Genomic DNA, 18,244 nt, shown 5'->3' with positions numbered 1-18,244 from the left:
CTAAGATATTCTGTAGGAATGCAAGTGGAAAGAATGTTTTTTTCAAGTAGACATTTTTCAGATGGTTATAGTGATAACAGCAATGGAATTCAGTTCATGTTTTCTGACAACATATTGTCTCTGGTTACTATTAATGCTTGTGAGTAATTAGCTTGATAATTTAAAATTAATCCCTAACCTCTGCTAGTCAGCATGCCAGTAGCCAAGCCATAATGCGTCTCCTGGGCACAGTTTATGAACCGGGAAGCACCCTTGTCAAGCTTCACAGCTGTCATCATTTATTTTGAAAAATAGTAGGGGGAGGGACTGAGAGTACCGTTCTAGTCCACTGTGCTTTTTCTCCTCACTGTCATTCTGAGCAATACTTAACATCTTCCTATAGAGGTTTTTTTTTTTTTTTTTGGCTCTTTGCCTTTTCCTAGGGCCACTTCTGTGGCACATGGAGGTTCCCAGGCTAGGGGCTGAATCGGAGCTGTAGTCACTGGCCTACGCCAGAGCTACAGCAACGCAGGATCCAAGCTGTGTCTGCAACCTACACCACAGTTCATGGCAACGCCGGATCCTTAACCCACTGAGCAAGGGCAGGGATCAAACCCACAACCTCATGGTTCCCAGTCAGATTCATTAACCACTGCACCACAACAGGAACTCCGCCAGAGTTGTTTTTTTATGAAGATGCCTGGAGACCGAGGTGAGGCCTCCAGGGTAAGACCCGATATTTGTATGTCTCATAAGCTCCCATGTGAGGCTTGATGCTGCTGGTCCCAGGGTCCTTCTTTGAGAACCACTGTTGTAGACTTATTTATGCTTCAGGGCTTCTCTGTAGTGTCTTTCTCCCCTTGGTGAGATGTGCCACATTCCAGTACTGAAACTATGTTCTCTGCCTCCCAGCCTCAACATTGTTCTTCTGACCAACCTCTTTCATTCTAGGTTACGTACCATTTATTGAGATTTGGCGCATTACGTAGGAGTCCGTGGTGGCTTCCTCTGTAGGGATGTCATTGAGGACACACTCAATTTCAGTGTAGTCATTTGTCAAGCGAGAGGATTTGAGTCACGGTTGGCTGTCATCACTTTTGAAACTTGGTTGTGGCTCCAATTTCTTGCTGGGACAGGAGCCCTTCAGCTTCCTTTGACCACATGTGTTCAGGAAATCTGGATCAAGAGGAAGACTCCTGAACAGAGACCTCACACAGCAAATGTCATTGGTAGTTATGGTCCTGGTATGAACAAAAGTCAAGAATATGAAGTTGCCACCTTCCAGACCATGGTAGAAAGAGCACCATAAGAATAGGTTGGTCCCCTCCAGGGTAGGACACGTTCTGGGCTTGGCCACATCATCTCATTGTGACTGTGTGATTGCTTATTTAAGTGGCTTGTTTTCACCAATACCTGGGCTTCTTGTTCACCAAGAGCCTACATCATGTTTGACAATCCTCTCCTTACGATGCAAACATGTGCTTTAAGATTTAAGTACTTTATGTAAAACATGGGGGACTAGCCATCATCAGTGAGGTGTTGTGCTCTGATACACACTGGGAGGTGGCAGGGACCCAAAGGTAGGGAATAAACAGTGATTTTTTTTTTCGAGGCAAATGGGAAAAATGCATACAAATATTAAGGTTAATTCTCCATGTGGGTGGAGGTTGGGGTGTGGTTGAAATGGCATAGACTTGGCCCCATGGCTTCGTTTTATGTTTAAAACATCAATGTGATGAGTTGAACTGCATCCTCCACTCCCCAAATCCATAGGTTGATGCCCTAACCTCCAAGGACTTCAGAAAATGCCCTTAAGCTGGAGATTTAGTCAGTCAGGATGCAGTCATACTTGAGTAGGATGAGCCCCTTGTTCAGTATGACTGGTGTTCTTTACAGAGGGGAAATTTGGACACAGACGTGCACAGATGTGGGGATACAGGTAGAAGGCCATGTGAACATTGGATTTGCTGCCCTTATTACTGAACTGAACTTGGGTCTTCCCTCCACTGCAAGCAAAGCCAATCTACTGACCTAGGGTCATGGCAAAGGCTAGTACAGCATTTATCTGCAGGGCACCAAGTGCAGAGAATGAGCATCTGGAGCTCAAAAGTCCTGAACTCCCCAGTGGCTTTCAGAGAAGGGATTTTAAAGGCAACATTTGGAGGGCCAGTGGCAGAGGGCATGACTTACTTGGGATTTTTATATTTTCTGTTCCCCACTCTGCAGCTATCAAGAGAGGATATTGGACTTGAATCTTCATTAAATGTCTAAGTTCTCAGGATCTAGAACATTCCTCAGAATCTGGTGTTGCTCGTGTTGCTAGCGGCTTTCATGTGCTGTTCAAAGCCGTTATTCTGAGGGACCTGTGTGGCCACAGATGATTTTGAGGTCTGGTGTCCTTGCTGGACACTTACACTGTCCCTTCAAACCATTTAGCCCTTTGCCGTCTCCTCAGGCATTTTCTGAAAATATTCCCCATTTCATGTCTACTTCCAAGGTGTAGGCTGTCGACCTCATTATCCTCATCCTGCCCCTGATTCTTGTGGGGCTAAAGAATATCTCTGTGGCTGTCCCTCATTGAACTCAGGGTGGATCCAGTGTTGTGTCTTTTTCATCTTGTTAGGACCTCTTGTTGTAGGCATTGTAAATGTTTTGGAGGAGGCTTATTAAAGGCTTTAGTTCATTAGTGAATAAAATATTAGCAGGCACAAAGTCTGAAAATTAACGATTTCTCACCCCTCTGCTCTCTAAAAGATGTGAGCGGTTTGGGTAGGAATTCAGGGATGGAAAATTTGATGAAACTGGGTAACGTGTTCCTGGGACACTGTATCCTTTTCTTCCAGTTGGAACGTTCCTTGTATTGTAAGACAATGACATGTCATTAAGGAGTTATGTTCATCTTGTTTTCAACAAGATGGATTAAATGACCCTCAAAGGTCTTTTCTCCTTTGTAATTACATGGTAGGAGTAGAGTCAGACTCCTACAGTTTACAAACATGTTGAGTGTGTATTTGCCATCATGATTTGCGTCCTTTTTCTTGTCTTGGTTATACTTAGAGAATAGGCTTGGCCCTAGTGAAATAGATCTTGTCCTTTCTCAGGGAGGGTGATGGACAGAAATGCCCATAGATGTGAATACTTTGCACAGAAGGTGACTGTTTGGAGTGTTAGACGAGGTCGTGTATCCTGCACAGCTCAGGTGATGAACTGTAGAGTCAGAATCCTAACAGCCCTCAGTAAGCTGTTGTGTAATAATTAATCTTCAGTTGCTTATGAACATGTGTAGCTTTTGTACACTAGCTTTTCCGGGGAGGACAAGATTGAATCCCAGTGTCCCTCAGAGATCTTGTTTTATCAGCTGACCAGGTTCCTGTAGTTTCTCCTAATTTTCGATTTTCTTCACATATACAATAGCCTGCAGTAAAAAGACAACAGCAACAACACTTAAGACCTAAGAAGACTGTTAAACATTATGAGTCATTTAATGTTGCTTAAAGTATACATTAGCGAGTTGTAAATATGTAGCACATGGCAGTATCTTTCCAGAGAATGATAGTCAGGGATGTAATTAAGAGTGGTGTAAAGTTATGTTTTTAAGTTACTGTTCCACATGCCTCTTGCATTTTTTTCTGCTTTGATAATGGTTCTAAGTCTGCAGAGAAGCTTTGACGTGTTTTTTTAAAAATGTTTTTACTGTTCCTTTCAATTGTTTGCTACACAGCCTCACACAAAAGTGGGTTTAAAAGCACAGATGAAAATAGCTGCCAATAACAAGTTGAAACATACTGGAGTAACAATATGTTCTTTGGTGAATATGCTCAAGAGACCACAGTTCTTCCTTTCTGGAAAAATGTATTAAACCTGAAGTAAAATTTTCCTGCATCCTAAACTAGCTTGGTTGATGGAGGATGAGCTTGTCAGGACTTGAAATGAGATGTGTCCTCGGGCTAAAATGCTGCCCAGCTCACCAGCTGTTTTCTGTGAAGCCACCTTTGTCTTCTTCCCTGGAGGGGCTGCACTTGCTGCTCTTATACCTTCCCACCAGGGGATTAATCTCTTCAACACCCTCATCTTTTTTGAGAAATGTGCTTCCTAGGTACTTGCCTTTGTTGAAGTTTAGCTTTTTCCAAAAGCCTTTGCATTAGAGAAAGTGCATTCTCTCAGCCTTGATGTATAGGGCAAGGTAAATAATTTTCCTGGGTTGTGTTATTCACGAAGCATATTCTGAGAATTTGAGATCTGAACTCAGAACGTTACCTGGTGGTGTTCTCAGGATCAGCCCCTGTGGGTGTTGGTGGGGAGTGAAGGATGCAGCCTGGGGCAGGAGAAGGAGCTGGGCTGCAGGGCAGTAGCGGTCATGGCCATGGTGGATCCCAGGACACACTCTGGAGCTTTGGCTGCTTTGAAAGTTACCCTGAATGGGACAGGGAGGCTGATCCTTTGCAAACCAGCAGCCAGCAGTTGTTGGATATGGGCTTCCTAGGAGCATGGCCTTGGGCTTGTTGTCTTCAGCCAAGTACAACTTCCTGGTGGGGAAGGAGGGAGTTCAGCTGTGAGCAGTCAGCTTTCAACACTCTCAGTAGCCAAGAGAAGGTTCATTTCAGCGCAGGATGTTGCAGGGGGCGGGGTGGTGGTCTGGATGGTCCATGGCAGTATTACCTATGGACTCTTCCTTTGCACAACAGAATTCTCTTCTGGAATAACACAGTTCCAGTCTTTGGCATACCCTGCTTCTCTCACCCATGGACCTCTTCTGTCTTATCCTCTTCAATTCTGCTTTTCCATGCTGAGCACACACATACCATTCTAGTGCTTTACTTTCCACACCTGCTCTGTACCCTTGGCCACAAGACCCACTTTCCATGACCGCAGACAGTCCGTTGGCCTAGAGTTTACATGTGTGCCACATGGTAAGAACTATCCGGGCATCTGTGAATGTACAGAGTCCAGGGTCCAGTCTAGATCTGCTGAGTCAGGCCCTGAGAAGCTCCGTGTCTACCAGATTTCCTGCGTGATTCTTGAAGCAGGACCTTTGAAAGTGCTGTTACATTCGCCCTTCTCTTAATTTCCTGAGGAGTCCTAGCTAGAGGTTGCAATGCCTCATTTTATTCTTTTTTCTTTTTTTCAGTAGTTTGATTTTTCTCGTGCTCTGGTGACTCTCTAGCTCTACAATTCTAACTCTAAATCTATCAAGCTCTAAAACTGCTACTTGGATGTCAGTTGGGTGCTGGGTGCTGCCAGAGAAAACCACACACCCCTGTGTGGCGGTGGTACCAGGAATCCACAGTTGTGAGCTCCAGGTAAAGGTCTGAACCGTTAGTCCCCCACTGCACTTATGGTCAACTCCACCTGTCACTTTGCTTCTGCTCTGGGCCACCTTTCACTTCGCTTCTTAAAACTCCCCCCGTTACATGCACTTTTTATGGAAACTCATCTCAGTTCTGGGGACCTAGGGAAAAGCACACTGCACAGGAAGCTCTTTCCTCCCAGCTTCCTGCTGTGGGGATTGTCCATGCATGGCCCTGGGGAGATGCTCAGAAACAATCCTGGTTTACCTCGATTCAGGGCCTGTGGTGTGGACAGGCCATCCTACGTCCCCTGGCCACGCCCTGCACCTTATCCTCCCAGACCACTTTCTAGAAAAGAGTGATCTACTCTGCAAATCCCTCACTGATCATTCCTGGATGCCGATTGGGGAAAGCGGGTCGGCCCCCAAAAGAGGGACTGTCAAGATGTGTCACAGGGGAGTCATGGCTCACTGGAGACAAATCTGACCAGTATTCATGAGGATGCAGGTTCGATCCCTGGCCTCGCTCAGTGGGTCACGGATCCTGCATTGGTATGGCAGTGGTGTAGGCCGGGCCAGCTCTAGTTCTGATTTGACCCCTCACCTGGGAACTTCCATAGGCTGCATCTGCAGCCCTAGGAGAAAGAAAAAGAAAAAGGGAGAGAGACAGAGAGAGAAAGAAAAAAGAAAGAAAAAAAAAAAAAGATGTGTCATACAGAGAAGGAGGGGCTTTGTGGAGAGCCAGCGTGCATATATTGAGATACAAGATTTCACTGGATCTAAGAAGCTGTGGACAGGATATCCATTTCTATGTAACCCTAAGATTTTTTTTAAAATGATAATAAATAATGACACATGGTTTAGCGATCATCTTTCACAAAGCACCATTTGGCCTCACTCATCTCTTGTAACACCTTTCATCTGGTTCAAGAGCTGTGGTAATTTCTTCTGCCTTCCTTTGCAGTTGTGCATGAGATGGTGAATCCTTTTCTGCAGACATTAATTAATAAGAATGTGGAGCACAGATTCATCCACATATGACACATTCCTTCTTAAATCCTAGGACGTATTAGTTATTGGTAGCAAGAACATTTGAAAATATGAAAGTTCCATGAATAGTTTCCACAATGAATATTTACTACACCTCTTTATTCTTTGCATTTCTGAGAACAGAATAATTTTTCCTTTCCATGACAAATTTTAGTGTAATTACTTTAATCATCTTTTAACTTGTTTGTTTGTTTGTTTGTCTTTTTAGGGCTGCACCCTCAGCATATGGAAGTTCCCAGGTTAGGGGCTGAATCAGACCTGCAGCTCCTGCCCTACACCACAGCCACAGCTATATGGGATCTGAGCCCCATCTGCAATCTATGCTACAGCTCGTGGCAATGCTGGATCCTTAACCCACTGAGGGAGGCCACGGATCAAATCTGCATCCTCATGGGTTCTAGTTGGGTTCTTAACCCACTGAGCCACAGCAGGAATCACCTTTTAATGGTACTTATACCCATCACGTGTAGAACCAACAAGGTACACAACTCAGTTTAAATAGCGATAGTGTGCACAGCCGGGACCACATGTTGACACGTGTGAAAGGTTGACCTCCATGTCATGACTGCCACCTGGCCCCCAGTGACTTTGGTACATTCATCACAGTTGTGATAAAAGACACCCCGACTTCAGAAACCATCTGAAGTCTCCAGTCTGGGTGGTGTGTCCCCATGGGGTGTGATATCTCAGCAGCATGCCTAAGGGTGTTGAAAGGGTATGTTCTAGGTCCAGACAAGTGGATCCTCGTCACGAATCCTGTTTCAAGAACTTAGTGCCTCCTCTTTCCCACCAGACTTCCTGTGCCTCGTCTCTAACTACTGTGGACTGCTGGGATGTTTGTGGGGACCCCACGTCCAAGGTGAGACAGTCCTCGTTACCATGGAGACTGAACCGAAGCTATAGAACTAAGTGTAGCATCCTAGAATCAGAAAAGTGCCACCTCCTCGTTCAGACACCCAGCAGAGGGACAGCTGAGGGACACTGGCGGCTGGTGGCAGTTCTCCCGCCAATGGCTCTTGTGTGGCTGGGCTGTAATCTTAAACAGTGCAGGTTCGCCTTCACCTCTTGATGACAAAAGAAAAATGTGCTTTCATATTAAAGGGCTTTTAACGTCTCATGTTTATGCCCAGGGACCTAGGAGGCCACTTACCCCAGAGCTTGGGGCCCCTTTCTGTCTGTCTTCTCTATTCTTTCCACTGATGTCTGAGCATGCTGGCCTCCCCTATAGCTCCTCCCTTCTCTTCCTAGTCTTGTCTTTCCCACTATCACCCAGACACCCATCAATCCTTAAAAGGAAAGTCAGGGACACTTCAGAAGTCAGGGCTGGAAACAGAAGCAGGTATGGCCGACCAACATCACCCACCTTGGAAAGAACCCTTCCGGCACTTTGCGGCAGCCATACCTACCCCAAGAACCCCATACCTGAGCCCTGCCCACCTGGGTACTTCATTGCCTGCGTGTTTGTTTACTCTCTAGATGGGCAGGCGTGGTGATTGGTGAGAGGTTCCTGGAATTGGGAGCATCCACACAATGTACAAGCGAAGTAAACACTTGAGAGTGATGTTTGAGCATGCCTGCCTTCAGGTCTGCGTTCATCAAACTTTTTTCTTATCCCTGCTGTGCAGGAGGAGCGGGGAGAAGAAGAAAATGCATACAGATGTTTCTTTGTGTTTTAGGTTCCCCAGGAACAAGGCTGTAGTTGTTTCACCCCTGGGGGTCCTCTATTGCTCATGTGTCCCTTTCTTTGTAATACGAGTCTTTTACTAAATTTTAGGGATTACATTTCATGCTCTCTCTCTACAGCTACCTAAGGTTGGATTTATCAGCGTGTGTCATTGATTCCGTCTTGAAATCTTCCAGGGCTTTGTGTGATTTTCTGGAGAGTGCACAGTTTATCAGAATTTTCTCCTGAAGATATAACTGCTCTTACCAAATATGGTAATATTTGAGAATAGAATTTATATCGAGGGAGTGTATATCCAGAATCGTAGCTGTGGCAAGAATGAATGAGGCAATGCAGCCTCTTGGAGGAGATTAAAGTTGTAAGGCTGTTGCTGGAAGATGGGTAAGAGAAGCCAGTTATCTCACATTCCGTGCTGGGCCCTATCATTCTCTCAGGGACAGGAAGTGGAAAAAAGCGCCTTCTCATCTAGTCCTCTCCCACAGATAGAATCTGTGCACATAGGTCTTCTGAAAACTCATAGTAAAGTATTCATAAAACGTAATGTTTTCCCGTATAGCATAGCCTGACACTTCCCATGCTATAAATTTACTTTAGATGATTTTAGGTACATCTATAAAAAGATCATTCACATGATTATTTCTTAAATAATTGGTACCCGATTCTGAATATACTTGTTTGCTCTGTTTTTCATACACTCACGCCAAATATCTTGGGCCTTTACTCTATAGGAAGCAAAATAATGATGCTGTTTCCTAAAAGCTCTACCCAGCAAAGATGAAAAATGTGTTTGGCATTCTTTTCAGTTCCTAGTGGCCTCATGGTGAACATTTCAATCCATGTGTGTGACTCCGTATTCCATTCATGTATTGATTCAATCAATATCCGTGAAGATTATGAGGGCACCAACGATGAGGGGGAGATCTAGACAGACGCTGTCTTCAAGGAGGTCATAGGTGACAGTGGAGGTGGGGGCGGTGATCATTAAGAAAAAGAAATACACATACATTTCGACTTGCCAACCATGATGGAGTGCTTTAGAAGAGACGTGCTGGGGGCCACGAGAGCACGTGCAACAGGGGAGCTGTTGCCATCAGGGAGAGGGAGTCTGGAGAGGCTTCCTGGAAGAAGTGGCATTTGCAGTAACCTGAAGGATGTATGGAAGTTGACTTGGGGAGAGACAAGGTCTGGGTGGGAGGACAGCACTTACAAAGGTTCTCATTCCCAGGCAAGCTGCCAGGGGTAAAGCAGAGAAGCAGAGACTATGGCCAGGGCACGCATTCCGGTGGCAGGGGGCCAGCAGGGAAGGCTGGGCGTCTGCAGAGGTGTCTGTGTGTGATCAAATAGTATTTCCCCATAGAATGCAACTCATTGTGAGGGATTTGTAGAATCCAGAGAGAAATATTTTTAGGTGCACTGGTTAATGACAAGCCTGTGTATTTACTTAGGATGATCTATACATTTGAAAGAAATCTTATTTATAAACAGCAGCTATAAACACATAGCTTCTTTTTTCTTTTTAAGTAGACTTTGGGTTTTAGAGCTGTTTCAGGTGCACAGCAAATCTGAGCAGAAAATACAAAGAGTTTCCATATATCCTCTGCCCCCACATAGGCATAGGCTCTCCTGTCATCAACATCCCTCCCTAGTAGTACATTTGCTTCACCGATAAACTTTCACTGACATGTCATCATCACCCCAAGTCTATAGTTTACACCCGGCTTCACTCTTGAACATTCTCTGGGTTTAGACAAAGGTATAAGGGCATGCATTCACCGCTACAGTATCATACACAGTAGTTTCACTGCTCTGAAACCCTCTCGGCTCTGCCTGTTCATGCCCCACCCTCCTCAACCCTTGGCAACCACTGATCCTTTTATGGTTGCCAGAGTTTTGCCTTTTCTAGAATGTCTAAGAGTAGGAATCATGCAATAAGTAGCCTTTTCAGATGGGCTTCTCTCACTTAGTAATATGCACGTAAGCTTCCTGAGGAATATTTTCAATGAATACATAGTTGTGATGATCAGCGACAAAGATTCACTTTTAAAAAAATCTTTCGAGCCGTGGAAATGCTTAGTCTCAGTTCAGGTCTCCTGAAGTCCTCTTTTAGATGCTGTTGAAAACATGAGACACTTGGGAGCGTATTGGCAATGGAAGGGAATATCCTCAGCATAGTAAATGAAATCAACTCTTTTATTCCATAATTCCAAAATAATAGGAAAATGTTCTGGATTAAAACGAATTCCTAAATTTTAAAACATGCCTTCATTTTTAAAAGCTTTACGTTTTTCCCATTTCATGTTCTTGCCTCCTTTGTCAAAGATTAATTGACCATAGGTGTCAGGGTTTATTTCTGGGTTCTCTGTTCTGTTCTATTGGTCTGTATGTCTGTTTTGGTACCAGGATCACAGTATCTTGATGGCTGTGGCTTTGTAATAGTGCCTGAAGTCTGGGAGAGTTATGCCTCCTGCTTGGTTTTTGTTCCTCAGAATTGCTTTGGCAATTGTGGGTCTTTTGTTTTTACACATAAACAAAAGACAAACCTACAGAATGGGAGAAAATGGTTTCAAATGATGCAACTGACAAGGGCTTAATCTTTAAAATATACAAACAACTCATACAACTCAACAGCAAAAAAACCAACAACCCAATGGAAAAATGGGCAAATGACCTGAATAGATATGTCTCCAAGGAAGATATACAGATGGTCAACAAGCACATGAAAAAATGCCCAATATCCCTGATTATTAGAGAAATGTAAATCAAGACTACTATGAGATGCTACCTCACACCAGCCAGAATGTCATTAATAAGTCCACAAATAACAAATGCTGGAGGGGCTGTGGAGAAAAGGGAACACTCCTGCACTATTGGTGGGAATGTAAGCTCGTATAACCACTGTAGAGAACAGTATGGAGGTACCTTAGAAAACTATACATAGAACTACCATATGACCTAGCAATCCCACTCTTGGGCATATGTCCAGACAAAACTTTCCTTAAAAAAGACACATGCACCTGCACGTTCATTGCAGCACTATTCACGATAGCCAAGACATAGAAACAAACCAAATGTCCATTGACAGATGATTGGATTGGGAAGATGTGGTATATATACACAATGGAATACTACTCAGCCATCAAAAAGGACAAAAGAATGCCATTTGCAGCAACATGGATGGAACTAGCGACTCTCATATTGAGTGAAGTAAGTCAGTGAAAGACAAATACCGTATGATATCACTTACTTCTGGAATCTAATATACGGCACAAATGAACCTTCCCACAGGAAAAAAAACTCATGGACTTGGAGAATAGACTTGTGGTTGCCTAGAGGGAGGGGGAGGATGGATTGGGAGCTTGGGGTTAATGGATGCAGACTATTGCTTTTGGAATGGGTTAACAATGAGATCCTGCTGTGTAGCACTGAGAACTATGTCTAGTCACTTATGATGGAGCATGCTAATGGGGGAGAAAAGAATGTATACTTGTATGTGTAACTGAGGCACCATGCTCTATGCTCTACAGTAGGAAAAAAATTGTATTGGGGAAATAACAATTTGAAAAAATTAAAAGTAAACACTTTACACTGAACAGGAAAACAAAATCGTTGAGAGTCACAGCAAATTATTTGTAGTTTCATAGGGTGGAGTGGTAAAGTTTAGGTCTCATGGGTTTTCTGGAACAGTTTCAGGTCAGATGTTCTGTCCTGCTCTTGGACAGTCATTCAGTGTTCCTTTTTCAAAATGGCACACTCGCCAGTCCTTGTTGCCCTGCCACTCCAACACCTGCTTATGCTAAAAAACGTGGGATCTCTTCTAATTCTCTTTTTTCTTTTCACGTGGTTGTATATAGATAACTAGTTTTCATCTCCATTTATCCTTCCCTTGTGGGGTGTCTTTGAGTGAAGTGTTTTCTTTACTTGAAGCTTTTGAAGAATTATTTTTCTTTAAGGAAAAAAATCAAAAGGCTAGGACTGGAGAGACTTTGAAAATGTCATTGAGATAGTGTCTGGGTGCAGCTGATTGAACTTATATAAACTCTTTGAAAGTTGGATTGACTGGCATTCATGTTTGATCTAGTTAAACCAATAAAATACAGGATGTAATCTTTGTATAATTACAAAGTCCCGCTGTCTGATCCTACCTGGAGGTTACAGTGATGATTCTAGAGGCAAACGCCTTTCATGCCTCATGTACTTTGTCTCTTTATTTTGCTGGCTCTAAGCCAGAATGAGACTTTATTGCCCATACTGTATTTTATTTTGTGTTGTCAAGCGGCTTAACTGGTGAAGCCTATCGTAATCTGGCTAAAAACTTCCCCCCAGGCGGGATGTCGAAATGTACTGGATTCTTGTATTTTTCCATTGCTGTGCTGCTCAGAAAGCTTCCAGGTAAGCAGGTGGATGGTGCGATGTAGGTGCACACCTGGCCAAAACACAGTGGCTGGAGTTACTCGGGGATTTACAGACATCCTTGATGCCATCAGGCAGGGGTCTTAGAAGTTCTATGTAGAGATGAATTAAATCATATGGCAGATGCTGGTTAATAAAGGCAAAAGCATAGAACAGCTGCAAAACTTTGACTAGGGGTGGGGGGATTATTTTAAGAAAAAAAAAGGAAAGCCCAAAACCAAAAAGGAAATAGAGATACATTTGGGGAGGAAATGTGTATGTGTGTGGGGGGAACATTTTTGCTTGAAAGAAACCCCATGAATAAATTCAAAAAGACAAGTGATGTCCTGGAAGAAATTTTACAGTGTCTATTACAGACAAATGATTATTCAATCTAATTGGTTCTAATAGCTGCTGCCGTTGCTCAGAAAGGGGTAAACTCTCCAAAACAGAAATGGTAAAAATGCATAGACCATTCACCCTCAAGGCTATACAAACAGCCAATCAAAGGCAGTGAAAGCAAAAATATTACCGTTGCCCCCTCATCACATTAGCAACCATTGGAAGATTGCCAGCACTCGGGGAAAAGACCCTCCCTGCCTTTGAGCCTCACTAGTGAGCTGGAAGGGGTTAGCATAGAATGCCTGTTGCACTCAGGAGCTGGCAGATCTTAAAGTCCAAGGTCACTCCCCCACTCCTCAAGACAATAACAATGGCAAACAAGCACATCACTAATCACAATGGCTTTTTTTTCCCTTTTTGGTACATCTACCTTGTGCCAAACATTTTGCGACATACATGGATTATCTTTTTAATCTTCCCAAGCAAGCCATGACATACTATCTTCAGTAATAAAAAAAAATGATTATAATCGTAATAATCATTCTTGGCTGCTTGCTCTTGCCCCAAATATTTCTTTCTAATGACAGCTTTTCATTTTATGATTAATGAGAAATTTTGCTTCGAATGAAAATGCTTTGGTTGAGGGAGTGCACTGATGTTAATTCCCAATAAGGTGTAAATACCAGATGGGCTTTGTGGCTCTTGGGGTGTTGGAGCCAATAGGATGGGGGCACTGTGTCTCTGGGTAGGCCTGGCAGTAGACAGAGGTTGCATTTGCTGGGCTACTTAAGGCAATCTTTGACAGGTTCTTTGTGGTTTTGCTGTTAAGGTTTTGGCCATTTTACCTACAAAGGGAACAAAAAGGTTTCTGACCAAGGTATGCCATATCCAGAGCTCCTCACAGCTCTCATCCTTAATTTTTTTTAACCCTGTGACAGTTACTAAATTAAAAAAAAAAAGTATTTCCGTTGATAAGCCAAACTCCACTGTGATCTGCTTTCTACCTGTGCACCGGTCTCCTCTCCTTGTCTCTGCTCCAGCCCATCGACTTGATGTCCTTATGACGGTCAGGACCAGCTGGACCCATACCTCCTTCCAGGCTTGTAAATCTGGAGCTTCCTTCACAGCCCACTGCGAAACGTCACCCTTTGTCTCACTCAGCTTTCGTCAGTGTGGCAGTCACTGTTGAGTCTAACCACTGGCTTCAGGATGTGCCTATTTCAGTGGCCCTCTGTGACTCTTGCTTTCTTTAGTGTAAAACAGATAAACGAAGCTTGTGCCACACATGGGATGATTATGTGGCGGGAGTATGTCAAACACAGAGCAAGTGCCTGCCATGTAGAAGTGGCCAGTCGTGTCCTCATAACATCATTTATTTGATAATGACCATGTCAGGGGCATCATATCCCATTAATAGTATTCTTGTCAACTGCTCTTTTGGGACAAGCGGCTGTTGTCAAGCCTACTTTTTCACTCTGTTACCCTCGCCTGGCCTTGGATGGATGCCATCTCTGAGAACCAGGGAAACTTTCAAGCAAAGAGGAAGCAGGAAGGCCAGTCTCTTGGACCACACACTGGTTGAGGAGCTAAGACTTAGATCAGAGAAAATAGATCCCAGCAGGAGAGAGTAAGATTCATCTCTCGAGAGTGATCCTGCAAATGCAGCAGAGGCAGGGCTGCAGAGGTCCTTCCTAGCTCTCCAGGCAAGGAAAGACCTGGATGGGAAGGAGGTGGAAGCTGGTCCCAGGTCAAAGTTCTCAGAGCAAGGAGCAGACCCTCTGACTTGACTCAGAGAGGCAGAAGGTCCTCAGAAACATGATCCTGGTGAGTAAAGATCTGGCCTTGACCTTGTATCCAAACTGGAGTCCATTCACTTTAGCCTTGAGTCTCTTTAGAAGGGACTTCCCTGGTTTCCATCTCTGGGCCAGGAGCACAAAGCACTTGCCATGGGACCAGGATGTGCTCTGACAGATGTGGCCCTTGGAGGTCCCAGCAGGATGCACCCCTGCATGGGACAAGGAGGAAGGACCCTTCCTAGAAAATTTGATGAGGATAGAAGTTCTCCAATGCTACCCTGGACCCTCCTCTCAGCTTTCCCATAATAATATACTTCTCAACATTTGTCCCCTGCTGTTTGTGCAGTTGTCACCCTGTTTATGACATCGCAGTCCACCTAACCCCCCTGTGAACTTTGAGTGTGTCACCAGGCCAACGGCTCCTTTTATGATACACCAGTTTGCCCATAATGTCTTCTTTCATGCACTCTTTCTGCAAGCATGTCATTTCCACAAATTAAACCACATGCTCTATTTGTCCAGCTTTGGCCTCTGCCCAACCTAATGATGTCGCTGGTATAAACCCTCCCAGGATCAGACTTAACCTCACCCAAGTTTGTATTCAGCTCCAGCTTCAGCCCCTGCTTATGAGCCTGATGAACGTTGGTGAGAGAGATGAGAGCTGTGGATGAGGAGGGCTTGGTAAAGGGATGAGCAGCAGATCCCAGACTTATCTAAAATCATAGGAATATGCAGCCTTTGGGGGAGTTAAGCCTGTAGAGCAGAGCGTTAGGGCGGTGTGATGGAGAGATTGAAGAGCTAGAGCTTTCCTGTGGGACGGAGACCTTTTGGCCTCATGATCTTCACAGAAAAGAGGAAAATTTCTAACCCTATACTGTTGACATCTACCCAGTGGTTCGGGGAATCGAATATTATTAGGATATATTATTGCGGATGGGATATGTCAAGATGTCTTATTGGGAGTGGATGAGCTAATATCCACACAAGGGAATTTGACAATGAGAAAGGTCAAAGGGTTGACATAGATGACAGTATGGATGAAGCAACAAGACTGTGGCATTTGATGTAACGTACAACTTTATAAAAGCAGCCACACACAGAAGCCCACGGATCGTGTGATTTTGCTTATGTGAAATGTCCAGACTGGGTAAATCTATCAGAAGGAAAGGAGATTAATGGTCATCAGGCCCGGGGAGGGGGAGGGATTGGTAAGAGGTACGGGTTTCTGTGTGGTGTGATGGAAAGGCCCACACATCATGAACCTTCATGGTTGCATAGCCTTTACACTAAAACCCACTGAGCTGTACACGTGAAATGAGTGACTTCTGTAAATGTGAATTCTATATCAATAAACTTATTACAAGAATATTTTCTAAAAGACGTCTCATTGGCTCCATGTTCATTGCTCTTAGCTGCAAAGAAAGGTAATACCATTCTGTTTATCCTGCTATTCTTAAAATTAACAGTTCAGGTGTTCAAACATAAGAAATGGACTACTTCATCTCATGCCCAAACTTCAAAGAACTGGAGGACACAACATCTTCATTATCGGCTTCTATTATTGCTTCCTACCACCCTAGCCTAGCACAGTGTGATGTTACATAACACAACCCAAGTATCACCAACAATGTAGTCAGGTGGAATAACAAGTTTCAAGCAGAAGTTCACATACTAGGGATAGAAGATTATCGTCCTGGTGTTTGGTATATACTGAGTGACTGACTGTCAGACCATGCTGAGTGGTTTGCACAGATTCCCTCCCTTGGTTCTCCCACTGACTTCACAGAGGAGATACTGTCCTTAGGCTTTACAGATGGATAAACTGAGGGGCAGACATAGGAAGTCCCTTGTCAGTTACAGCCAGCTGAAAAGGAGACAGAAGATTTTTCCCGTGGGATCTGACTGTCAGGCTCAAAGTCTTATCACTGAATTGGTTGGAATAGAAAGCCTCCAGGATGCCAGCTGGTAAATTTACTCAAACTGCTTACTACGGAAGAAATGTCTAGGAGTCATGTTCCTGCCGGTATGTGTTCTATTGCTCAGCACACCCCAAGAGATGACTCAGTTTTCCTTTTGAAACAACATGAAATCTTCATTTTATATATATATATATATATATATATATATATATCATGAAGTCAGGAACAAAACAGGATTTCCATTAGAAACTCATTTTCTCTTTCATAAGGACAGACATTAATCACAATGGCAAGATTTGTCTTTTGTTAATGCAACTCTTTTAATTAATTAATTTTTGGCTGCGTCGCATGGTGTGCAGAAGTCCCAGGCCAGGAATAGAACCCAAGCTACAGCAGTGACCCAAGCCACAGCAGTGACAACACAGGATCCTTAACTGCTAGGTGGCCACGGAACTGCAATGCAAATATTTTCAAATTATAATCATACACAGACAGGTGTATTTCGTTTTCAAATAGAAAATTGTCTAATGAGTCAATATATCTTTTTCTTTTTTGCAGAACAATGGTTCCCTGGTCTGGTGCCAGAATCACAAGCAGTGTTCTAAGGTATGTTGCCTACAACTTTATCAATATTAAAAAAAAAAAAAAACAACTTTAAATTTTGGAGCAACTGTGGAGTCACAGGAAGTTGCAAAGCTAGTACAGAGAAATCGCATGTACTTTTTACCTGGTTTATACCAATAATCGCACTTCATGTATTTGTAGAACAATATTACAGGCAGAAAATTGACATTGATACAATGTGTCCATATAGTTCTATGAGGTTTTATCACTTGCATAGATTTAGTTAGTGTAGCCACTATTGCGATTGTGATGCATGTAGCAATATTTCTATATACTACCTTATTTGTGTATTTATTCTGTCATCTCTTTGATCAAAACATTTTTTAAGGGGACACATCTTCGGGTTAGACCAGAAGATTTAATGCATTCTATTTTGTCCTAAGTTATTTTGTGTGTGTTTATTTTGTTTGTGTGTAGGAGTTGCTGGTTAATTAATTTGATTCTTTAAGCAGTCTCTTCCATTTTTGAGTATTTTTTGTTGCACACACATGCTCTAAAGTTGTCATTATACTCATTCATATGTTTCAAAGCATAAATTTCTTGCTTCAGTCCCAAAACATCATAATCTTAAAAAAATGTAATAGATGATTTAGTTCCAGTCTGAAAGTAGCTTTTACATTCAGATTATATAAGTGAATAAAGTTTGAGCTTGCTTTAAATACTGGAGCACTTTGGGATTGTAAGAGTGTTTGATGAGATTTCTTTCATGGATCCTACTATTAGACTAAACAGTAAAGCCTTCCTTTCTTTGACAGCCAAAATTTCATCTGAGCAATACTCAATCATATGAAATAGCGTATTTATGAAGAACAGTATTATTTTGAAAGGTCTTTGAAACATATCATCTCAAAGTAAATGATGGGAGAATAATGTTTCTAAACCTAAAACTTTATTCTAATGCTACATTCTGACCCTCGTGTGCGTTGTATCATTTAATCCACATGAATGCTATGAAAAACAGAACAGAATTATGTGACTGCGAAAACATTTGGTAAATGTCAGCTTTGCTTAGCTCTGACTCTCTAGATCCTGGAGAGAAATGAGATGTCTGGTTTATGATCCTTTTAGTCTTTTTATATGGTATCATAAGCATTTGCTCTGGTAAGACCTTTTCTGGTATCTATTATATTAGTTGTTCTTCAGCTGTTTTTTTTTTTTTTTTTTTGGTGTGTGT

General features: G+C 43.0%; 1 protein-coding gene across 2 annotated transcripts in view; it reads left to right on the top strand.

The window, feature by feature from the left end:
* LOC146394458 (anosmin-1) overlaps nucleotides 1-18,244 on the top strand; it is a 201,539-nt gene that overhangs the window by 20,259 nt on the left and 163,036 nt on the right. For both annotated transcript variants that reach the window (XM_085007096.1, XM_085007097.1), the window contains exon 2: nucleotides 17,005-17,052. In XM_085007096.1, the coding sequence (XP_084863222.1) occupies nucleotides 17,005-17,052 (48 nt within the window). The remainder of the gene's footprint in view (nucleotides 1-17,004; nucleotides 17,053-18,244) is intronic.

Source organism: Sus scrofa, chromosome X (assembly GCF_054392235.1).
Source record: "Sus scrofa isolate SSC_HxYL_T2T_F1_AM1 chromosome X, Sscrofa_HxYL_maternal_Yorkshire_Landrace_v2.0, whole genome shotgun sequence".
Lineage (NCBI taxonomy): Eukaryota > Metazoa > Chordata > Mammalia > Artiodactyla > Suidae > Sus > Sus scrofa.
The sequence above is the reverse complement of the archived record's forward strand: the minus strand, read 5'-3'. Positions and strand labels throughout refer to the sequence as shown.